The 26,120-nt window shown below is 40.8% G+C and overlaps 1 protein-coding gene across 5 annotated transcripts in view; it reads left to right on the forward strand.

The window, feature by feature from the left end:
* ARHGEF3 (Rho guanine nucleotide exchange factor 3) overlaps nucleotides 1–26,120 on the forward strand; it is a 298,685-nt gene that overhangs the window by 80,503 nt on the left and 192,062 nt on the right. The window contains exon 1 of one of the 5 annotated variants that reach the window (XM_038408894.2): nucleotides 19,087–19,292. The exons of the other annotated variants lie outside the window; for them this stretch is intronic. Within the exon in view, the coding sequence (XP_038264822.1) occupies nucleotides 19,260–19,292 (33 nt within the window). The 5' untranslated portion in view covers nucleotides 19,087–19,259. Of the gene's footprint in view, nucleotides 1–19,086; nucleotides 19,293–26,120 lie in introns of those variants that run through there. 5 annotated transcript variants of the gene reach the window in all.

Below are 26,120 nucleotides of genomic sequence, written 5' to 3' on the forward strand. Positions count from 1 at the left end.
CAGTTTGTTCAGGATTTACGGGTTATAAATGGTTATGTTATAGCCACCCATCCAGTTGTCCCTGATCTGATCACCATTCTAACACTGATTCCTCAGTCGGCCACTTGTTTTACTGTCGTAGATTTGTGTGCGGCATTTTTCAGTATCCCTTTGCACCCCAATTCTCAATATTTGTTCGCGTTCACCTGGAAGGGCCAGCAGCTAACATGGACGCGTCTTCCCCAAGGGTTTTCAGGATCCCCCACTATTTTTTCCCGGATTCTCACTGAGGATTTAAAAGATATTGTCTTGCCTAGTTTGTCTGTCCTAGTTCGATATGTGGATGATTTGTTAATTGCTGCTCTGATTATAATGCATGTTTAATTGACTCTGTTGTTTTGCTTACTGCCCTAGTCAATAAGGGTCATCGTGCATCTCCATCCAAATTGCAGCTGTGCGAAGATCAGGTAATTTATTTAGGCTTTGTGATTCGGCCCGGAGAGCGTTTGCTCTCTCCTGACGGGGTGCAGGCAATTCGGGATTGCCTGTGCCCGGTTACAAAAAAGCAAGTTATTGGCTTTCCTGGGGGCTGTGGGGTTCTGTTGACCCTGGATAGTGGCCTTTGTGGTACTGGTCAAATCCCTAGTCCAGGCCACCACAACATCGACCCCCGATCCTGTCTCCTGGACCCCGGAAATGGAAGCCACTTTTGAATCCACCAAGAAGGCTCTGATCTCTGCGCCCCCCTTGGGATTCCCGGATTATGGTAAACCATTTTCTCTTTTCACTCACGAACACTAGGAGGTGGCCAGCGGCGTCCTTTTGCAATACATGGGGGATCGCCCACAACCCATAGCCTTCAGAGTAGCAGCCGTGTTAGTCTGTATTCGCAAAAAGAAAAGGAGTACTTGTGGCACCTTAGAGACTAACAAATTTATTAGAGCATAAGCTTTCGTGAGCTACAGCTCACCAGCTCACGAAAGCTTATGCTCTAATAAATTTGTTAGTCTCTAAGGTGCCACAAGTACTCCTTTTCTTTTTGCGAACCCATAGCCTGTTACTCAGTGCAGCTGGACCCTGTCATTCGGGGCTCTGTCTCCTGTGTACGATCCATTGCTGCTGCTGCTGCTGTCGTCATGGTTGAACGGTCACGACCTATTGTTTTGGGCACCCTCTGACTGTCTGGGTCCCTCACGAAGTTCAGGTTCTCTTAAAACAACATTCTACACAGGCATTGTCTCCACAGCGGGCTCATAAATATGAACTAATCCTGGTGGCTGCTGACAACGTTACTTTACGCCGCTGCAACGTCCTCAATCCAGCCACGATGCTACCCCTCCTGGAGGACGGTACCCCTCACCATGTATGTATGGATGTCGTCGCACAGGATGGTAAGCCTTGCCCAGATTTAGCTGACTCCCCGTTAACTAAGCCCGATTTGCTCCTTTTCACCGATGGGTCCTCGTACTATTTAGATGGCCACCTGCTCTCGGGCTATTCGGTTACCTCTCAGGCAGACGTTATCGAGGCTGCCTCCCTACCACCTTCCTTCAGCACCCAGGGTGCAGAGTTATACGTGCTTACCAGGGCTTGTTTGTTGTCTTCGGGAAGGACTGTTACTATTTACACAGATTCTAAGTATGCTTTTGGTGTTTGTCATGCTACGGGCCACCTCTGGAAAAACGAGGATTTTTAACCTCCTCAGGCACAAAAATCACTAATGGCCCTCTAATTTCTGCCCTTTTGGATGCCATTCAGGCCCCTCTCCAGGTGACGGTGGTTCACTGTTATGCGCATAGGCAGCCTAACACTTTTGTATCGGAGGGCAACGCATTAGCTGACTCAGCCGCGAAGGCTACAGCTTTACAGCCCCTCCTGGTTTTGGCTTCCCTCCCCCTGGATACGCCCTTCCCGCCTGCTGACTGGATGCTGTTGTATGCTGATGTATCCTCGGAGGAGCTTCGAGACTGGAAATGCTGGGAGGGATCTGAGGGCCCCGATAAGTTTTGGCGAATTGGGAACAAACCTATTCTCCCGCATTATCTACTCCCAGCTGCTTATTATTTTCATTCCTGGCATCACGCAGATATCCAGGGCACAGCGGCTGCTATACTAAAATCTTGGGCGGCGCCCCATGTTTATCTGGTGGTGAAGCGGGCTCTCGGCTCCTGCCCTACTTGCCTGGCCTTCTCTGCTAAGACTCGGCTCGATGCCGACTCGAAGGGGTGGAGACCCTGGGCAACTTTCCCATTTCAACGCTTGCAGATGGACTATGCAGAAATGCCTAAAAGCTCAGGGTTTCACCACCTCCTTGTCATAGTGGATCAACTTTCCCGATGGCCTGAAGCAATACCAACCAGAAAGGCAGACACAAGATCTGTAGTAAAGTTTTTAATGAAAGACATTGTACCCAGGTTTGGTGTTCCTGAAGTCATCGATTCAGATTGGGGCTCACATTTTACTGCAAAGATTTTGGAGGAATTGTACCAGTGCTTGGGGATTATCCGACAATTACATACTCCGTACCACCCCCAGTCTGCAGGTCAGGTGGAACGCATGAACCGAACAATAAAGACAATGGTAGCGAAGTTCTGTAAGGAGACCGGACTTAAGAGGCCAGATGCCTTGCCTATATTCTTATGGCACATAAGACGAACCCCACGCATGCCCCTAGACGTGTCCCCGTTTGAGGTGGTGTTTGGAAGACCAGTTTTAGTCCCGGGAACTTATGTTCCTGCACATGCTAGCCTCTTGGATGGAGATGAAACTTTGGCCAGATATGTTGCCAGACTGCAAAAGGAGCTGACTGACAACCACTCTGAAGCTCAGTTGTTTCAAACCACACCCTTAGGGTTACAGGTTCATTCTTTTAACCCAGGGGACTGGGTAATGGTAAAAAAGATGCCCTGCACCGACCCCTTGAAACCCTGGTGGGAGGGGCCATACCAGGTTCTGTACTTATTCTGCTTTAAAAGTTGCTGGATCCATCATAGCTACGTTAAGTTGGTGCTGGGACCCCCACCTGACCCTGACAAGCCATCGGACGAGCCACTTCACGAATGAACGCCACTACCAACCATGGACTGAGTTTTCCACCTATTGGGACCTTTACAACCCACCAGGACTTCTTGTATTACTGTTTAGTGGACTTGCATTGGTGGTGGTGTTTTTTTATGATACAGAGGAGGATGCCGACATTGGTATGGTTTGTCTGGGGGGTCTGCTCCCTATTCCCAAGTCCAGTACAAGGATGGGAGGGCAATAGCTTCTTGAATTTAACCCGTGCTATAAAACAGGGTGTGAATCGAACGCAGTGTTGGATTTGTATTCTTTTCCCCCCACATATTTGGGTCAGGGGGTCCCGTTGGTCGGGGTACCTATCTCTCTTAATCGAACACTTCAAGCTAAGCTATGGGCAAACACTACATTTAACTGGAATGTTACGATCCAAAGATGGTCTATTGATATGGTTGCCCAGGATAATTATGCTTTATGTCACGACGTAAGGGCATGGAAAATAGAGTTTTTGTGGGGAATTTTGTGGGGTGCAAGGATACCACCCAGATCAACTCTGGTGCGACAGGCCCCTCCACCTACTCCGGGGCCCCGGTGCCTGTCCCTGAGGGGTCTGGCTGGTATTGGTTATGAAATCACACAGCCTATAAGGTTCTCCCGGCAGGATGGTATGGTACATGTACCTTAGGGGCTATAGTACCCGCCGTGACAGTACACCAGACCCTGACCCAGGATGAGATCTGCAATCTAGTATGGAGAAACTGCCAAAGTATTCCTTTGAACCCTCTTTCACAATGGCCCACAGGCTTTCACTCCTTTGTGCGTTGGTTTCTGCCATGGTTAGGAGTAAGCGAGCTAGAAAAAGCTATAGTTAACATTTCAGCTGCTTTGGAATTAATGGCAAATGCTACTGCAGACGCCTTATCTGCCCTTCAAATTGAAGTAACTCAGTTATCCCAAACTACATTGCAAAACCGCCTAGCACTGGACTATATCCTTGCAAACCAGGGCGGGGTTTGTGCTCTGTTGTGTATTTGTAAATCAGCACCACAGGGTGGAAACTGACATCCACATCCTCATGCAGCAGACAGCCCTATTCCACCACGTCAGCCTCGACAATACCAGCGCTGGATTCCAGGAGGTCTGGAACTGGCTAACCTCATGGCTACTGGATGTGAGTGCTTGGGGACGGCGTATTTTGTATTTAATTCTTTTGGTTGTTATTGCTTTTGTGTTATTTTTTATATGCCTACAGTGTTGTAGTATGTGCTGTTGGCAATCACTAATCCTGCATTGCGGTTACTCAGCCCCGATATAGCTTACTGATGTACAAAAGAAAAGGGGGGACTGTTAAGGAAAAGTTAGTATATGTGACTCCATTTTGGTTCGGGGCCCACCATTGTCTAAAAGCAAGCACATCTTGCACCAGGAGGAGTGTTCCTTAGATACTGCATTCCTGTGAAAACCCTCCCCCTTGTTTCCAGCCTGTCTCAACTCCCGGTTTCTGTTGTTTGTCTGTTCCTAACTCCCTGCCTCCTGGCCTTGTGATGTGGGCCTCCCATCCTGATAAAAAAGGTTACTGATGCATTGCTTTAGGACCATGTTGTGTAGTTGAAGTAATAGTTTAGCACGGGGAATGTACTTAGCAGGGATAGGTGGTAGATAAGGAAAGGGTTTGTCTATTGTCCAAGGTTTCCAATGCACAAGGGCAACACGCTTTGCTAAAAAAATATATAATCTTTGTATAACCTGCATTCGGGATCCCCTTCTGACTAGGAGGGGGGCACCATGCTCGAGCATAATAAACGTAATATCTTTGGGAACTCTGCAGTTGTGGACTTTGTTCGTGTGCCTCAGCCTAGACTCGAACTGCGCGTGACCTATCAGGTATAATTCACAACACCTTGCACAACAAACTGTTTACAGACCTTGTGATTAGAGCTGTGATTGCAGTACATAGATAAACTAGACACGAGTTTTTATTTAGAAAAGTACTGGTCTTGATGTCTGCCTTCTTAATCTATGGAATGAGTTTTAATTTTTTTATTTGTTGTTGGTTTTTGTTGTTGAACAATCTAATAGACTTATTGTTGATTACTCACTACACTAATTTCTACTGAAACAGCAAGGTTTATGTTGGCAAACGAAAGGAGATGCTATCAGAAATTCATTGTGTGGCATTTGCGTAACTGGATAGCAAAGTCAATTCCAACTACAGTTCCAAAACACACATTAGATTAGCTGTACTTTTTAATATATACACTGAACTGGAAAAAAAAGCATTCACCATGACAAATTACAGACAATGTTGAAATTAATAATGCATAATTCTAAACTGTTGTGTTGATTCAACGCATTTTAGTTACCATGATAATCCCACTGTACCCAACAAAGTATAATATGAATAATTACTTCCAGCCAGGACATTGTTTTAAGTCTGAGCAGAACATTGTTTGTTTGCAAACACATTTATTGTTCAAGTCTATGATTAATCAGCCAGTGAGATCCTTTTTCCTTTCATAAAATCTTTGTGAATGCTTTGGTCTATTGAGATAAAGAATAATCTTTAAACCTTTTGTCTTACAGTAGTTTATTATGCATCTAATAGCCAAAATGGCACATAAAATTGATTGTAATTGTTACTGATAACTAAAGAGTTCTACAGTCTTGAGGTGTCTGTTATTATTAGAGAATGCTGCATGGCAATGTTTGTTTATGGAGGGTTTTTTAAACGGCATCTTAATGCATCTAAGAATTAAGCACACAAATTTACTCCATAGCCCAGTAAAAGTATTGTTTCCAGGTTAAGAACATAAAACCGGCCATACTGGGTCAGACCAATGGTCCATCTAGCCCAGTATCTTGTCTTCCGATACCAGGCTAAGACCAGGTGTTTCAGAGGGAATGAACAGAACAGATAATCATCAAGTGATTCATCCCCTGTCATCCATTCCCAGTTTCTGGCAAACAGAGGCTAGGGATGGGGCAGCAGGTTTGTATAATTTTTGGTGGTGACCAGAATGGGTCCAAGTCCCATCCCCTCTTCCCTCCGCAGGCTCATCAGCCACCGCTGTCGCCGCTCCCTTTGTTGTAGCCAGCAGCTGGCGAGGGAGTGCAGTTCGGAGCGGCAGGGCAACAGCATGCTGCCTAGGGCACAGGCAGGGATGCTCCGGGGGGGGGCACGTGGGGGCAGCAGGCAGGGCTGGGGGAGAGACCCAGCCCCAAATGTTGGTGGAGCGTGGGCCCTGGGACCTGAATATTGGAGCACGGGCACCACAGGCCCATATAACTCGCCGTCCCTGGCTAGGGACACTTCAGAGCATGGTTTTGCATCTCTGCCTATCCTGCCTAATAACCATTGATAAGCAAGCCTATCCTCCATGAATTTATCCAGTTCTTTTTTGAACCAGATTATATTCTTGGCCTTCACAACATCCTCTGGGTGAAGAATTCCAGAGGTTGACTGTGTGTTGTGTGAAGAAATACTTTCTTTTGTTTGTTTTAGACCTGGTGCCTGTTAATTTCATTGGGTGACCCCTAGTTCTTGTATTACCAGAAGAAATAAATAACACTTCCTTATTTACTTTCTCCACACCAGTTATGATTTTATAAACCTTTATCATAACTCCCCTTTGTCATCTTTTTTCCAAGCTGAAAAGGCCCAGTCTTATTAATCTCTCCTCATATGGAAGCCGTTTCATAGCCCTAATAATTTTTGTTGCCCTTTTCTGAACTTTTTCCAATTCCAGTATATCTTTTTTGAGATGGGGCGACCACATCTGCACACAGTATTCAAGATGTGAGCGTACCAGGGATTTATATAGAGGCAACATGATATTTTCTGTCTTACTATCTATCCCTTTCTTAACGATTCCTAACATTCTATTCCCTTTTTGACTGCCGCTGCATACTGAGTGGATGTTTTCAGAGAACTATCCAGAATGACTCCTACATCTTTTTCTTGAGTGGTAACAGCTAATTTAGACCCCAACATTTTATATGTATAGGTGGGATTATGTTTTCCAATGTGCATTACCAACATCGAATTTCATCTGCCATTTTGTTGCCCAGTCACCCAGTTTTATGAGATCTCTTTCTAACTCTTTACAATCTGCTTTGCACTTAACTCTCTTGAGTAGCATCTGCAAATTTTGCTATCTCACTGTTTACTCCTTTTTCCAGATCATTTATGAATATGATGAATAGGACTAGTCCCAGTAAAAACCCCTGGGGTACACCACTGTTTACCTCTCCCCATTTTGAAAACTGACCATTTATTTCTACCCTTTGTTTCCTGTCTTTTAACCAGTTACTGATCCATAAGAGGACCTTCCCTCTTATCCCATGCTAGCTTACTTTGGTTAAGAGCCTTTGGTGATGGACTTTGTCTAAGGCTTTCTGAAAATTTAAGTACACTATAACTATTGGCTCACCCTTGCCCACATGGTTGGTGACCCCCTCAAAAAATTCTAGGAGATTAGTGAGGCATGATTTCCCTTTACAAAAACTATGTTGACTCTTCCCCATCAAATCATGTTGATCTAATTACAGATGTTCATTAATTACATCTGAGTTCTTTTATACGTATAAAAGGCCTTTTAGACTGTAAGCACCTCAGAGCCAGAATTATCTTTTGTTATGTGTGTACAGTGCCTAGCATAATGGAGTCCTGATATAATTGGGGTCCATAGAGCTACTGTTATACAAATATGAATATAAACTTCATATGAAAACAGAGGGATAACCTCTTGTTTATTGATACTCAGTTACTTGATGTAATGTTTTTCTTTTAGTTCTGTTAATAAAGAAAAAAGCATTGTCTTCTATCCCTTTAAAAAGGTTGTCTTGGTATGTTGCATTATCTATTTTGGGTGTGCAGTTTTTTCTTTCACAGAAATTGCATGTAACTATCTCATGAACCTTTTTAAAAGCTTTTAAAATGCTTTGTAATTAGGTTTACTTTTGTCTTGGGTGTGGCTTGTTATTTATAGTAAAAATGTTCTGTATGTGCTATAAACCTGTCACCCCCTCTGTTTTGCACATACAAAGGATACTAACTTTTTGAAGCAACATGTGATACAGCAGATAGAGCTAGACACCCTCCCAATTTAAGTGCTATGTTCTGTTATATAACAGATTTCCTGTCTTTAATTATAGATAGGGTGTTACCTAGTGCTCCCACTGTTATTACTGCTATTTTCTTTGTTCAATAGCAGATGAACTTGACCTCTCTTCAGTTTAATTCAAACTGAACTCTGTCCATTTCTTGGTGTGTGTTTGGTTTTTTCCCTCTGGTGGCTACTCTTTGAGAACATTGTGTGGGAAGACATTGTCACGACTAATGCCACCCCTGTGACTTTGTTCAGGAACTTGCATTGTAATGGTTAAAACTAATGAAATGACTCAAATACGGGTCATTTAAAAGTTGAACTTGATTCTTCTTGGTTTGCAAATTTAAACTATCTAATGGTTTAGGTTATAACACATTGTTACTAAGCTATTTTTAGACTGATAATTATGTATTAGAAGAACTGGTAGTCAGGGATGTGTCAGAGGAACACTGGTGTTACTGGAGCCTGTTCAAAGATGCAATATTAACACCCACCTTGCCTTTCTTACCAAATAATTGAAAAAGTTTGATGACTCGGTTGCCAGTGCAACCATTATAAATAGGACCCACCCAATCTATTGATGTCACTGGCCAATCACAATTTAGGCACTTCCAAAGTTTGTCTCTTTCCTTCTCCAACTGCCTCTTCCATTCTCTAGTTCAATTGTTTCTTCCTCTGTCAGGCCAGTTTCAGACTTGGTGGCTCCTGTTTAACGCTATGACTACATAGTGAATTTTTAATCAAAATGAATTGGGGGAAAACTTTATTGAGCATAGATAATATACTTTTAAAAGGCTGCAAGTGCACCATTTGCAGAAAACTTCAGAAGCGTTTCTGTGTTGCAAATGCCTGTGTGTTATCTCCACTGCCTCTCAGTGGGAAGTTCCACAGGTTCCATATTTAGGAAGACAGATCTTACAGTGACAGAATGCTCGGCATAATGTTGTAAGGACCAGAACAGAAAAGAAAGTCCAAAGGAACTCTCAGCAGGTGCTCGTAAAGCTGACAGGGGAGGGCAGATAAAATGTAGTCTTTCCCTGAGAATTTCAGTGGCTGAAAGTGTTTTGTGGAGTTTGCTGATGCTTTGTTTCATGCCTCTTATTCATCCTAAGCATAAGACATCCTTGAATCGGGGCCCATTCTCAGACATCCCAGTATGAGAATATACCATGTTTTAGATGGGCTTAACTCTCATCCCAAGAAAGCACAATGAGGAAAATATTCTTCTGTGGATTAGGGAACACACAGCATGAAAATGTGAGCTCCTGCCTAAATCCAGTTAACTGTTCCCCTTAAAAGATTTAACAGCAAAATCATTATTATTATTATTTATTATTAATAATAATATTTATTCATTTGTATTGTGGTAGCATCTAGAGGCTTGTGCCTCATTGTGTTAGGCACTGTATGAACCTAATTATGATGTCATTCCATATGATTTATGAATATATGCTTATGATATGAATATGACATAACTGAGATATATGCAAGATGGCTCATATGAGATATCATTGGATGGTTATGATTTACTGAATGCTATTATCCTATTTATATACATGTATCATTTCTGTATCCGCTTTCTTTGCTTCTCTACAAAGGAAAAAGGACACTAAACTATCTAAACTGCTACATGTCACAAGGAGCCACAACAATAACCCACAATAACTCTCTTAACCCACCCAAGAAAATTGTTAATCATTCCAGTTATACTCTTAGCCTGGCAGAAGAGTCTGTCCTGTCTTGGGGCCTCTCCTTTTGTCCCTCCAGGCCCACGAACATGATACAGTTCTGTTGTGACCTAGAATCTTACTTTTGACGTCTCTGACTCAAAGAATATTTCCAACACACCTCTGAACAACATACTAACCCACAGAATCCTTCCTACCAACACTACAAAAAGAAGGATTCTGCATGGGCTCCTCCTGAAGGTCGAAACAACAGACTGGACTTCTACATAGATTGCTTCTGTCAATGTGCACAGGCTGAAATTGTTGAAAAGCAGTATCACTTGCCCCATAACCTCAGCCGTGCTGAACACAACGCCATCAACAACCTCGGGAACAACTCTGACATCATAATCAAAAAGGCTGATAAAGGAGGTGCTGTCATCATCATGAATAAGTTTGAATATGAACAAGAGGCTGCTAGGCAGCTCTCTAACTCCACATTCTACAGGCCATTATCGTCTGATACCACTGAGGATTACCAAAAGAAATGACACCATCTGCTCAAGAAACTCCTTGAAAAAGCACAGGAGCAGATCTGTGCAGACACATGCCTAGAACCCCGACCAGGGGTATTCTGTTTGCTACCCAAGATCCATAAACCTGGAAATCGTGGACGCCCCATCATCTCAGGCATTGGCACCCTAACAGCAGGATTGCCTGGCTATGTAGACTCTCTCCTCTGGACCTATGCTACCAGCACTCCGAGCTATCTTTGAGACACCACTGATTTCCTGAGGAAACTACAATCCATCAGTGATCTTTCAGAAAACACTATCTTGGCCACTATCGATGTAGAAGCCCTCTACACCAACATTCCACACAAAGAAGGACTACAAGCCCTCAGGAGCAGTATCCCCGATAATGTCATAGCAAACCTGGTGGCTGACCTTTTAAATTTAAAAAGTGACTTTGTCCTCAACCACAACTATTTCACATTTGGAGACAATATATACCTTCAAGTCAGCAGCACTGCTATGGGTACCCGTGTGGCCCCACAGTATGCCAACATTTTTATGGCTGACTTAGATCAGTGCTTAGCTCTCGTTTCCTAACACCCCTACTCTATTTGTGCTACATTGATGACATCTTCATCATCTGGACCCATGGAAAAGAAGCCCTTCAGGAATTCCATCATGATTTCAACAATTTCCATCCCACCATCAACCTCAGCCTAGACCAATCCACACAAGCGGTCCATTTCCTGGACACTACTGTGCTAATAAGCGATGGTCACATAAACACTACCCTATACCAGAAACCTACTGACCGCTATACTTCCCTACGTGCCTCTAGCTTCCATCCAGGAGACACCACACGATCCATTGTCTACAGCCAAGCTCTACGATACAATTGCATTTGCTCCAACCCCTCAGACAGAGACAAACACCCATAAGATCTCTATCAAGCATTCTTAAAAATATAATACCCATCTGCTGAAGAGAAAGAACTAATTGACAGAGCCAGAAGAGTACCCAGAAGTCATCAACTACAGGACAGGCCCAACAAAGAAAATAACAGAATACCACTAGCAGTCACCTTCAGCCGCCTTCTAAAACCTCTCCAGTGCATCATCAGACTATCCTGAAAAATGATCCCTCGCTCTCACAGATTTTGGGAGACAGACGAATCCTTGCTTACAGATAACCCCCCAACCTGAAGCAAATACTCTCCAGCAACCGCACAACAAAAACACTAACCCAGGAACCTATCCTTGCATCAAAGCCCGATGCCAACTCTGTCCACATATTTATTCAAGTGCCACCATCATAGGACCTAATCACATTAGCCACACCATCAGGGGCTCGTTGACCTGCGCATCTACCAATGTGATATATGCCATCATGTGCCAGCAATGCCCCTCTCCCATGTACATTGGCCAAACTGGACAGTCCCTACGCAAAAGAATAAATGGACACAAATCTGACATCAGGAATCATAACATTCGAAAACCAGTAGGAGAACACTTCAACCTCTCTGGCCACTCAGTAAAAGACTTAAGGGTGGCAATTCTGCAACAGAAAAGCTTCAAAAACGACTCCAATGAAAAACTGCTGAGCTTGAATTGATATGCAAACTAGAGGCCATTAACTTGGGTTTGAATAGAGACTGGGAGTGGCTGGGTCATTACACATATTGAATCTATTTCCACATGTTAAGTATCCTCACACCTTCTTGTCAACTGTCTAAATGGGCCATTTTGATTAACACTACAAAAGTTTTTTTTCTCCTGCTGATAATAGCTCATCTCAATTAATTAGCCTCTTACAGTTTGTATGGCAAATTCCACCTTCTCTGTATATATGTGTGTGTGTGTATATGTATGTATGTATATATATATACTTCCTATATGTTCTATTCAATGCATCCAATGAAGTGGGCTGTAGACCACGAAAGCTTACACTCTAATAAATTTGTTAGTCTCTAAGGTGCCACAAATACTCCTGGTTTTTTGTTTTTGTTTTTTGATTATTTTGCAGATACAGACTAACACGGTTGCTACTCTGAAACCTGAAACAGACATGATTCTTTTCAGTTTCTGCACTTTGCTGCAGGATTCTGAATAGCTCCAGTGGAACAGGCTAGAGTAATGGTTCTCAAAGCCGGTCTGCCTCTTGTTCAGGGAAAGCCCCTAGCAGGCCGGGCCAGTTTGTTTACCTGTCACATCCACAGGTTCGGCTGATTGCGGCTCCCACTGGCTGCGGTTCACCGCTCCAGGCCAATGGGGTCTGGGGGAAGTGGCACAGGCCGAGGGATGTGCTGGCTGCCCTTCCCGCAGCCCCCATTGGCCTGGAACGGCGAACTGTGGCCGGTGGGAACCATGATCAGCCGAACCTGTGGACGTGGTAGGTAAACAAACTGGCCCAGCCTGCCAAGGGCTTTCCCTGAACAAGCGGCAGACCAGCTTTGAGAACCACTGGGATAGAGTGTCTTTAGTCTCACTCTTCTGCAGTTTGGGAAAGTCTGAGTAGCACCAGATGTACACAAGCTGACAGTAGACTGCCTAAAATAGAGATATAGCAAGCAACCAAAGCACTTTACAGACACCACACCTGTGTGTCTGTGGAAGTATTATCCTCTTTTTACAAGTGAGGAAACTAAGACACAGAAATTTAGTATCTTGCCCAATCCTTCAGAGGGATTTTGATCACTGTCTCTCTCTAAGGGCTTGGCTACGTTTGCAGATGTAGAGCACTGGAAGTTAAACCAGCCTTCGGAGACCGCAGCAGGGAAAGCGCTGCTGTGTGTGTTTACACTGTCAGCTGCAAGCGCAGTGGCGTAGCCACATTAGCAGCTCTTGCAACGCCACAGAGAGCAGTGCATTTTGGTAGCTATCCCAGTGTGCAAGTGACTGCAGCGTGCTTTTCAAATGGGAGTGGTGGTGGAGTGTGACAGGGAGTGTGTTGTGTGTATGTGAGGGGAGAGAGTGTGTTCTGGGGGGCAGAGAGTGTGTCAGCATGCTGTCTTGTAAGTTCAGACAGCAGCAGACCCCCTCCGCCCTCTCTCTCACACACACACACCTGCCGCAGCAGCATTCAACAGTAATGGTTTGTTTTGTCCCACAGCAGATAAGCATGCAGGCTGTCAGAAACGGAGCTTTGAAAGGGGATATCCGCATGCCTGCAGTCAAGTTCAAAACAATGACTAGAGGGGCCACTTGACTTCAGGGGATTATGGGACATTTCCAGAGGCCAGTCACAGCGCAGTAATACAACACATCATTCACACTGACACCCGGGTGTTTTAGCCAGGTCACAGCAAGCTTTATGCTTCTCATGGAGATGGATTACTAGGAGCGCTCCAGCTGCAGAGTCCAGGCGCTCTAAGTGCCTTGCCAGTGTGGACACCTCAGGAGTTAGGGCACCTGGGGCTGATTTAATGTGCTCTAACTTGCAAGTGTAGCCAAGCCCTAACACACAACTAAACATGACAGTGGTGTATTAACTACTTTTGCCTGCTATTTGGGCAGGATGTTTCTGAGAATTTGTCATGGAATGCTGGTGTTAACTAGTTTTATAAAAAGAAAACTAATGTTCTAGTGCTGTATTCCACTCATCAGCAATTCTAGCTCCACAGGTGATGAGACAGCAATCTTCATAAGTTTGTGTATCTTGATTTTATCTATTTGTGATTTCTTGAGTTCAAACTTTTGTGGTGTTAGCTCCTTGAAATTTGATTCTGTTCTTTTGTTCCCCTCTTCTTTGATACGTGTACACATTTGTATAAATGTGGGAGTTCAAGCCATATTTTCCTTCATTGCTGCAGTACATATGGAAGATGTCCCCATGGAAAATGACTAACTTGAATGTCAAGTGGATGCTGTTGGAGCTCATTGACATTGATGACATGCAGAGATGTCAGGTTGACAGATAGTGAGCCATTTGCTGAGTAGCTGCAGAAAACATGTGAGAGCGGTGACTTATATTGACTTTTGTAGAGTAGGTAAATAGCAGTTTGTTCTGTGTTGTCAGCCTGTATTGATTCAGAAACTAATGAATGGAGGCAGTCTGTTTTAAAAGTACCTATGTGAAACAATTGGGTCATTTCAACCCAATTCCCAATGGACAAATGTCTGTATAACAAAAACCACCATTGGAAGAGACACACATTGGCCTTTTTGTTGAATCTGCCAATCACAGTTGCTGAAGATTGTATGGCTGTGGAGGCTGAACTACCCTTTTATCCCTAGAGATGATCGGTCCATGTCAGGCTGAGAGACTTTGTAGAAGAGCTCACAGTATCCAGCACTGTTAATCCAACACTTTTCATTTGCACTGAAGATATAATAGTTTAATATATCTTTCTGAAGCCTCCTTTCTTTTACTCTTCTGCAGTGTTCAGTGAGTGGGTTGGGCCAAGGACAACCTCACTGTTTGAAAGGGGGTAGTGGTGAAAAGCTTTACTTGCAATTACACAGCCATGCATTCTTTTTTAGAAGTATTTTTCACTGCTGTGCAGTTACCTTGAGCTGAGTCAAATGTCTTGGAATCTATTTTCCGATGGATTGGGACCTCTCAACTTTTGATATGCATGTGCATGTACTTATGTGCTGCTGTAGCTAATTTGTCAGTGTACACATCATTATGCATCAGGTGTCTTAAAGAAAAATCGAGACTTTAACTACGTTCTACAAATGCATTTTTGGCTTCAATAGCTTATCCTACAAAATTTCAGTGTACAAACACTGGGACATATACTATCAGTCTATGACAGAATTGCATTGGAAATTATAAATGTGTTTTGTTTGTTTGTTTTTTCAGGCAGGATTTGTTCCATGTAATGTAAAAAATTATATTGCTAAAAAATCCAGAATAACTCTTTCAATACTTTTTGGAAATGTAACACTGAATTTCATAAGACATGTATTGGAACTTCATATGAAATATTTAAGAACTGGCATATAATTCAGATAATAATGCGATAATAACAATACTACAAAACCACAATCCATAGCATAACTAGGTTATTCAACTGTCTAAATTACATGTTCTCATTTTAATTTTCTGCTGGCTGTATATGCAGCAAAATTTCAGATTTACTGTTTGGCCTTGTAGTATACGTATATTCATCTTTTTTGTAGTATATCAATACATAAAGGAGCACAGATATCGCAAGGTTAAGTGTTTACATGTTGTGGTCGCCAGGAAGTGGTATAAGGAAATCTGAGTGTTACCAGGAAATAATTTTATAGTCCCTGCCTACTTCAGCTTTCTTGCAATTTAACTCCTCTAAAATTCATAAGACTTTAAAAAGGTTTGTTCTTTTGAGGATCACAGAAATATTTTAAAATTAACTTCTCTGTTGATTTTACTTAGTTACTTCAGCCTATCTGTTGTAAGGAAAAGCTGGTAATGATTATAAGAATTTAAAATAAGAAGAATACATTAAATTTAATAGTGTTTTAAGGTTACTTTGCCATACTACTGCAGTCAGGGAAGTCTCGTTCTGTCCTGTTTCTGGAGTCTGCCTATCTTGGTTGCTTTTGTCTGCGTTAATCTGATTTGTGCACGCATCTAGACCTCTTATTATAATCTTTCATTTTGCAACATTAGACCCTTAAGATGTTTGATCTTTAGCCAGAACTATTCAGTGGGAACAAATCTACAGTTCACTGATCTAGTGTAGAACTTCACTTCACAGAACAGAGTTCTTCTTGCACCAGTTCATTGGTTCAAATAACAAACAGGGTAACTGTGATTTGGCTGAGACTACACATCAGGCATCATTCTTGAGGGGATGTGTAGCAAGCACAAGAGTTCATTTGTGTGCTAGAAGCAATTTAATCTACTGGTATTTCTTTTGGTTCAATAATGTATGAAACTATACCCCAAAGATAAAAAATTGTTGAGATGAAGTTCACATGGAGGATTTACTTAAAATTTTGAAATATTTGCATGTTCCTAAAGATTTCTGTTGAGGGAATTCTTGTTAACAATGTCAAAAGTTTTTTAGAAGGTAATGGGGGGGGGAAGAAATTTTGCAGTTAGTAACTTGCATTTTAGTGTGCAAAATGCTACAATAGTTCATGCTCCTGTAAATAATTATTCTTGACAATCCATTTTGCAGATGATGTTGTGTTTCCTATTTTTAGCCTTCATATATATAGGTCTGTTCAAAAACATTTTTCTTAAAATTAAGGTCAGGCTGTGCAAAAGTGATCAGTGATTTTGGGTGTCTCGATTTCTAGATGGCCAATTTGAGACACCTCAAGGGGACCTGATTTTTCATAAAGTACTGAACATCACTCCCTGGAAATAAGGCCCCTTTGAGATGTTTCAAATTGGATACTCCAGAACTGAAGTGACTAAAATCACTAGTCATTTTTAAAAGTCTTGGCCTAAGTGTCAGAAAACTTCCTATGGCATTTTTTTAACCTTTCAATTTTTTATCCATCTGTACATCAAAAGGAAAATGAAGCGGTGATTCTCATTTTCAAATGACTTCTTTGCTGATTGATATCAATTTAGCAGTTTCACAGCCTGTCTCCTTCCTGTGCATTCAGCAGAAGCCCATCATTTAAGCTGATAAAAGATCAAGGTCTTACAGTTAACTGAAGTGCTCTTACCCATATGTGTCAGTTTTTGTCTTCTTAAAATGTGAAATAAAGTTTAATAGTCCTGAGCTTTCTGGCCAACTCACATTCTTTTTGACATTTCTGTCTGTTAGAAGTATATAAAGCTCTGAAAAACAAGCCTGTATTTGATGTTCTAAACAAATAAGAAGAAATTAAAATCAGTGGAGTGAAGATGGGGGGGCCATGGGAAATAAGCAATATATCAATTGTTAAAAGTAATTTATTGTAAAAGAAGATGTTTCTCAGAGATAACAAAATATTGTTTGTCAAATGATTTCCCTATTGTTCATCAAATGATCAGTAGAAACAGTACGGTTCAAAGAGCCTACCTTTTAAAAACACTTTTAACTTTTGCTCAGCCACATTCAATGTATCTGACTCCTGCAAATTTAATTATGTTTAGCCATAACCAAGTTCTCACACTGTTCTCCTTATTTTAGACATTTGTAGAGTTGGGATATTAATGTTACTATGCTTTAGAACAACTCCAAATTACATAAGTCATATTCATCAGAATATAAAAATCTTAAAAATATAATGATCCAAATCCTCAGCTGCTATAGACGGGTTCATTGACTCACTTCTGATAGCTTCATGTTTTTGATTTTGAGTTAGCCTTTGAATATAAAACAAGAAAATATTTCACATTAAATGTGTTTTTCCAGAAGATATGATCTTTTCCCTCCCTTTTGATGAGGCATTAAAACAGCAGGATCAGTGGATTGTGGATCCAAATTTGTTCACATAAATTACATGCAGATGTCCATTGCATATGTGCATTTAATCGGTTGTGTGACCTAAAGAAAGCACACAGAAATACATATACAAATGATACTGAGCAAAATTAGGGACTGTGTTTTGATAACTTGGCAAAAAAAGTCCTCAGGGGATTTATCTGTTGTACGCTTAAAGAATATATGATTTTAAATGATAGACAATGAGACAATGTTCTAAATGTTAATGAGGGACAATGCGTTTTAATTTTATGCAAATATTAGAATATTTTATAAAATAATAGTATATGAGCTGGGATAGCCTGGAGATTTATTGATGAGAATTGTTTTTTAAACAGTCTTTCTTCCCACCTGAGAAGAAATTTGTTAGCATCCAGATGGAAAAACTCTCAAGGAGATAGTCTGCTGACCTGATCATTAGACTGGGACCTAATCTCATGAGTCCTTCAAAAGCAGAGCTTCTATTGATCTCAATGTGGGGGAGGGGTGAACGTGCACATAGAGATCTTGCTGGATGAGGGTCACAAGTCTGAAATTTCAAGACTGCTATTCAGTATGCAATTCTGTGTCACTGAGGTAGCCTGGGTGTGTTATCTGATACATTAAAAGCAGCAGTAGCATAACACAATGTTTTCTTAATACAGTGCAATCACTATTTTCCAAATTCCAGTCAAGTGAAGGTTGTCTAGTTCCCAAAGGAACTGACCAAAGTTCCATTCCTGTGGGTCAACTAAGATCAGCAGGAATGAAGCTGCTAGCTTCAGTTCTGTAGAACTAGTGAGTTCAAAATGGCTAAAAGTAAGCTCATGTGAAGTTCCTGCACAGTTTCTTTCCTACAGAACTTGGGCCCTTTTCAAAATCTTATTTTGAGGCCTCACTTCATCAGCGCTTCTATACTCTCAGGATCTTTACCCACTATTATTGCTCAATTTCTGCTGGCTTAGGCGTTCCCAGTTAACTACCCTTACTCTTTTATGAGGACCTTTCAAAACCTTTGTTAATCAAGGTTTACAACGAAATACATATATTTTAAAAGCCCCCCAATAAATAGCTACAGTCTGCTTTGTTTTCTTGACCGAAGCATGTACATTTGGCACTAATCAAGACATTTTGGAAGACAAAAGAAAAAGCACAATATCATTGTCAAAAGTCTACAATCATCGCTCTTCCACATGTAGTGTGCATTTTCTCCTATAACTAGGGAACCTCATAGCCACAATAGTCTTGCCCATTCTAGTAAAATTTACTAGTGATTATCTTAATCACATTGATTATAGCAGCAAAACAGTTTTGTTCACACTTGGTAGCACTTTTTCTTAAATAGCTACTCTACCTGTTTACATATATTAACTGCAAAGTATTATTCAAAGATGAATGACTTACAAAAAAAAAAACCCAAACCAACAAAAAACCCACAAGATATAGGTTGTAGGGCTAGTGTGCATCTCTCAATTTCTGAGACTTGTAATATATAGCTTGCTGTTGCTTCCTGTCATGCATTGTGGCTGCATGTTGAGGAGGTCCTGCAGAAAAGTGGAGAGGAGAAAAAGGGACCACTCTATTATACTGAGGATTAAGAAACCTCTTGAAATCTGAGTACAGTACAATTACAAAGTACCTCATGGTGTGGTGTTGCTTTTTTGTGCATCATCAGGTATGTCGGGGGCTATGCTACTTTACTGTGTGTGTGTGTGTGTGTCAGTCTTTTGTGCACAAAAATTTCACAGATTTTTGTTTACTTAAATGCATGGCAGGATTTGAAGTCAGATAGACATGCAACCCAGGGGTTGTTTAGCGAGTGTATTTATTTATGTAAAGGAAGGATGTACTTAAAAACATAAATATGTAACATGCTATAATACTGCCTATAGAAAGAGGATTTTTAATTTTATTTATTTTTTGTAGTTCTGCTGTAAAATGAGAGAAGATGTGATTAAAAAAAATACTGAAGGGCCTGCTTCTGCAACCCTTATGTGAGGACCACCATTTTGTCAAGCAGTGGGGACTGAACTGAGTAAAGAGTTAGATTCTGAAGTGGGGAGTTGTAACAGATTCATACTTTCCAGATTGAGCACAGAGGAAGGTACATAATACATATGGAGCAGTGGTTACACTTACTTGCATTAGATAGCTTTTAACCATGTGACTATTTCTATTGATTTCAATATGACTACTTGGTTAAATGCTACTTATCATGAGTAAGAGTTGCCTGATCAAGTCTGAAGTGGGTAAAGTTTAACTTTTAATTTATTGGTCTAATTCCAGAACCTCTAATACGATCTCTCCATTTGGATGACTAGAGAACTTCTTATTAAATGAGGCTATCTTCAAATTACTTACATGTTTTGCTTTTATTAAAGCTGATTTAATTCCTGGTAGGATATTTGCACATTCAATATTTATATAAAAGTTGAAGCATGTGGTATTCTTTATCATTTGTCAGGTCTTGTCAATGTATCCTTCATGGGTTTAATTTATCCTCTGTGTTTTACCATATATATGCAGTATAGAGAACACATGAATTACCTTCTGTTGGGTTCACTGTCTGTATTTGTGCTGGCTGAACTGCAATACTGCAGCTAGTATTTTATAAAAAGAAAAGGAGTACTTGTGGCACCTTAGAGACTAACAAATTTATTAGAGCATAAGCTTTCGTGAGCTACAGCTCACTTCATCGGAATGCTCTAATAAATTTGTTAGTCTCTAAGGTGCCACAAGTACTCCTTCTCTTTTTGCAAATACAGACTAACACGGCTGCTACTCTGAAACCTGTCATTAGTATTTTACAATGTGACTATTACATTAGATGGGAACATGTTTGTTCTTTGTTTATTATAAATGTACAGCAAAAAAAATGCTAAAATCTGTCACATTCAAGGAAGATAGTGGAAGTTTAGGGCTTGTTTCTGCCAAGCTTACTCATGTTGCCAAGCACCGAACTCTGTGAAGTAGCCACAGTACTAGTCCAGGTATATTGGTGGCAGAATCAGGTCGATAGTATGAAGCAGGATGAGTCAGTTAGCCTACATAATTGTTCAGAAGGCTCTTTCAGGTCCAACATAGAAATAATTAAGCAACTACACTACATGATAATGAAATGTTTGGATTGGGCTTCTCCTACAAATATTAACAATATTGAAGTGATGCCTATTCAGTTAGGATCCTATGTTTTGTTAGCAGTAAATGTTACTTACAATGCTTTTCTGAAACTTTAACTCATAGGAATAAATCCACAGTTGAGCTTTTGGAAGTATTACATGGGTTTTTTTGACTGAATTTACCATTTTTCAGGGCCTGCCTTAAATTTATTAGTAGGAGACAAGAGCTGGGGGTTTTTCACTTATGTGATTACACATTGCCAGAGTCTTGTAAAATAACTCATCATGTCTCCTATGTGCATTCACTGTTGCTGATTTAACAAAATACACATGGAAAGGTAAAAACCTTCATATTTTATTAAATAGCTAGGAGTTCTGTGAAAATAAATAAATATAACACTTAATAATGCTGTATACAGTGTTGTATGATTGTGGTTGTCTGTCATGCATATGTGGATGCATAAATAGGGTGACCAGATGTCCCGTTTTTATAGGGACAGTCCCATTTTTTGGGACTTTTTCTTATATAGATGCCTATTACCTCTCCCCCTCACCCCTTGTCCTGTTTGTTCACAGTTGCTATCTGGTCCCCCTATGCATATAACTACTCAGTCTGTGCATTGCATTGGGTATCTGCAGTTACATGAACAATTTTGTGTGCCTTCCTTGAAAAACTTGGCTGTAACAAGGGGGGAAATAAAAGAAAATTTAATTCAGAATAGACATTGCAGTGAGTCACTACAGAGAAAGCTAAATTGTTTTTCTGGAAGTTATAACCTGTATCTTCAGTGTAGCAATGTTATAGCTTGCACATACCTCTTTGACAAAAGTTACATGAAGTAGTTAAATCAAAGACTAACTACAGGAACTGTCTGTGGTTTTAAATATATCAGCACAGCCATGTTGAATGCAGAATATCAAGATAGCAGAAACAAAGCAAAATTCTAGACCAATAATTAGGGTACTACTAAATTCATGGCCATGAAGCATCATGAAATCTGGTTTTTCCCCCCCCCCCACTCTGTTTTGGGTCAGGACCCTTACAATTACAACGCTGTGAAATTTCAGTTTTAAATAGCTGAACTCATGAAATTTATGATTTTTTTAAATCTTATGACCATGAAATTGACCAAAATGGACCATGAATCTGGTAGGGCTCTACCAATAATGGATGACTGCAGCTGACTAAAATATAAGTCTAGTTGAATCTCACATACACGCCTAGTTTAGAGAAATTATTTAATTCTGATATAAATTCTGCTAGTATGATGAGCAAGTACAGCAACATGTGCAATCTCTCTAGTGATGAGAATCCTGCAGGGGATTCTCAATGCTTGAAAAGGTTCTCTTGAATCAGTCAAAAAAAAACAACAACCCCATGTGTAAAAGTTGTTATATAATGAAATAACTCAGATAGATCCCTCTTACTGAGAAAGCTAGTGGCATAGTTTCACATACTCACACTCACATACTCATTACTTAAGAGATTTTTTTTGTTTCATCACTTTTGCAGCTGAGCCAGAGTACAGCTAAACTGCAGCCCCTCTTACTCAGGAACCAAGTAGAAATGGCATCAGCTGATCCCCTTAATCAGATGGGATAAGCTTGGCCAATAAGGGTCACATGTGAAATACCATGTGTGACTTGCTCCATGTTACCTAGCTGAATGAACCAGGCTCGAACTTCAAATAAATGGTTAAAAGCAGCCAGTAAAGTTCACGGATACCCAGATAGAGCAAAAGGTGTTTATGGTATCATCAAGGGCTCAAACATAACTTGACGTAGTTTGTAGATACAGGAAGAGCACTGGTCAAGACTACTGAATACTTTTCCTGTTTGAGATAGAGCTAGGATGTGACAAAGTGGGGTTTTATTCATCTTGTTATGCTGCATATGAGTCTTACTGCCCTATACTAATACTGTGTGTACCTTAATTTCCCAGTGTACTGCACCAATACTTTGGTGGTGGGAATTAGGTGTGTGATTTTTTCTGAGACCCTCAGGGCAGGTGAGGCTGTCCAACTATTTGCACATATGTAACCTGAGACCCAGGAGGGGGGTGCAACCAGATGACACCTGTGGTCGGGGAAGCGAGATAAAGAGAAGGAGGAGGGGCATTAAGAGGGTTGTCGGAGGTCGGAGGTCGGGTGGCTGAAGGCTGGCAGTCTGCATGGGGGGACTGGAAGAGGGGGAATCCAGGGCATGAGGCCCAGGGTTCCCAAGATGGACTTGGCTGAAAGTCACTGATGTCTGTAATAGCAAGCTCTGTTCTACGCTGCGTTCTTGTTGACTAATAAATCTTCTGTTTTACTGGCTGGCTGAGAGTCATGTCTGCCTGCCAAGTTGGGGTGCAGGGCCCTCTGGCTTCCCCAGGAGCCCCGCTAACATGGCTCTATAATAAATTCCTTCTCCCTGAATAGACAGGACTAGAATCTACAACCTCTTCTAGGTCAGATTTCCTGAGACAGTGGAATCCAGGGCTATGGAACAATTATTTGCACATTCACTGGTTGAATTACTTGGGAGCTCAGCACCCAAAGAATTGATCTGATCCAAATAGTGCTTGAAAAGAAGGTCTTATCTGGGAAAAGAGTACCAAAAGATATAAATTTAAGTATGTTTGGGACTACTTTAATTTACAGTTTCTCTCTCCTCGGTGTATAAGACCAATTTAGAATTCCTTAGAGTGTGTGTATTCTCAGTTGTTAACTCTTAAGCATTGTTTGTGTTGCAGAAGTGTCTAGAGGCCCTAATTATCTCTGAATTTGGCTTGAGGAGTCTATAGCAAACCATAAAATGGATTTAAACATATTTAGCTCTCAGTTAGACTCTAATTTGTACTCTCCCTTGCCTTCCCAAAAAGGGACGGAAGAAGGTTAAATAAAAAGGGAATCAATACCAGTCCTCCAACAAAGCTTTGCTGCTTCTTGTCCTTCCAGCATCCCATATGTGCACGCCTATTTCCTGTTAGTTACATACAGCGAATGAGATTTTCATTGTTCACTTTGTTACTTTGATGGCAAAATCTCAAATCCATCTCACATTACAAAGACAAAAGAATAAATCTCACTTTTCATGTTCAAAGTTGGATGGCAGAGGATGCTCTCTTTGCTCTCTCTCCTGCTGCTGTTTTCCTGGCAAGGTTGTGATTTTAGGTAGCCATCTTAGAATTACTAAGAGATTTGGACCCCGTTTTCATAAGGGCCTGTAATAGCATCCATTAGATTTTCAATAAAATCAAAACACAGCCAAATGTATGTTTCTAGTAGTTGATATAAAACCTTGTGTAGCTTTTAGCTGAATCCTCTAACAGTTCTTGGCTACGTACATACCAATATACGGACACCATGGTGGTCAGCTAACTGCATGCATATGGGATAGTAATAGAACTTGCAAATCTCTGTTAAAAATACTTGGCGTCTATTCTTGGACCATAGGGGGGAGACTCCATTAGTTATCAATAGGAGTAGGACTTAAATTAAATTTTCAGGTCCTGCATCAGGGAACAGAACTGCCGTGTCAGAGACTTGATCAGGTCTTGCATATTCCAAATAGTAGAGGGCAGTAGAAACATACACAGAAGCTAATGTATTACAAATTTTTAAAGGGTTTTGGTTCTGTTTAGAGCTTAAGCAAATTATTTGCACCAATATTACATAAACAACTGATATATTACAGGTTAGAAGATTGGGTAAATTGTTTTTATGCTTTTCTTCATTCTGTATTAGAATCTGGTATTAGCCTATAAAATTAAGGACTTGTGGGCATGTATTTTGCATCATTCAACCTACAAAGAGACATTGTGCTGTGAGCAAATCTACTTCAGGATCCTGTGGGGTTTCCCGTGCCCTCAGGACTGCCTTCAAAATCTCAGGATTTTCACTGGTATAACCATGAAAGTACCGCTAAAATGCAAAAGAGGAGGAATAAAGAGATGGGTCCTGTCCATGCAGGCTTCAAAGAAGACTGTTCTGAGACTCACTTGTATTTGGATTCACTTGAAGTGGGGGGCATGTTATTTTTTCTCATTTTAAAAGAACGCTATTTGTTAGATTTTATTCAGTTATCAACGAGAAACCTTGGAATGGAGGGAGGTGGTCATCCAAAGGGAAAATCATAGGCTTTTTGTTAGCCATTGTAGGAAGGTAGGCTCATAGGATTAGTGTGACATGGTCTGTTCATCCCCCTCCTCCCCTCACACAGATAAAGATCTGCTATTAAGAGCTTTGTATTGTATCAGATAATATAAAATTCCTTTTGGTATCTGTAACTTTGATTTCATCATAGAATCTTGAATACCAGTACAGAAGTAATATGATAAGATGGAAAACTGCTATTCTTACACGACCCCTTAGTCTAGTTCTAATACCACAAAGCAAGCTGGCATTAAGCTGAGTAATAAGACACCACTGCTGCCTGTTGTGGTTAATTTCTAAAGTCTGCTTTGTGATGTTATATCCTACCATCTGTGGCAGGAAATGTTAAATTAGTAATTATTCAGCTAACCTTATAATAGAAGAAGATTAATCTTTTGGTCAGGTAATTTTATACCCAGCTTAAATTGGATCCAAAACATTTTTTTGGTTAATTGAGAACCACATGTATAAAACACCTCGGTAGTTTGGGTCAGTATAGCTCATTGTTATACTGAGGAGACCAACCTACCCAAAATATAAACTTATAGGTTTCTAACTTAATGATGATTTTACTTTATTTTGGAGCTATATCATCCGTGAGACTTCTAATGACTATCTGAAATTAATGTATTTATAATCCCTCTAGAGCCAGAATGGTACTGAACACATTTCAATAGTTTCTTGAAGTACATACCTTTATGTACATTTCACGGAAACATTTAAGAATGAACAAGTTATTTTGCTTATATCTTTAGTATATTCCAGTGTGTATGTACCTGTGTCTTGCTAAAGAAGTGTTTTATGCGTCAAAATAATTTTTGGGCCACACTGGATTTTTTTGAAGGAGTGTTAGGCTGTTTTGAAAAGTCTGGAAAAGAGCATATCCATTTATTTGAAATGTCAAATGAAAACCTGGATTTTTGCTCTGCTCTGCTGCCTCCTGCAGAAGCAAAGTATTGTAGCAATATGTTTCAGCAGTTCTACCCACCTCTCACTCCTTAGAGGGTGAAATTAATTTGTGGTGCAGAGGGTCAGCCTTTCTCATGACTTTAGCGGTGCTTAGGGGCTGTTCTGGTGATCAGCTGGCCGAGCAGCTACTGGCAGCCTGTAAAGAAGAATGGCAAATAACTAGTTTTCATGTTAATTTATGTCAGTTTGGTGTGGAAACCCATATTACTGGAGGGCTGGGGATGGGCCATGGATGCAAGTTTATGCAGATGGATTCAGCACCGTGACCAGCACAACTGG

The sequence above is a fragment of the Dermochelys coriacea genome, chromosome 7 (assembly GCF_009764565.3).
Source record: "Dermochelys coriacea isolate rDerCor1 chromosome 7, rDerCor1.pri.v4, whole genome shotgun sequence".
NCBI classification, from domain to species: domain Eukaryota; kingdom Metazoa; phylum Chordata; order Testudines; family Dermochelyidae; genus Dermochelys; species Dermochelys coriacea.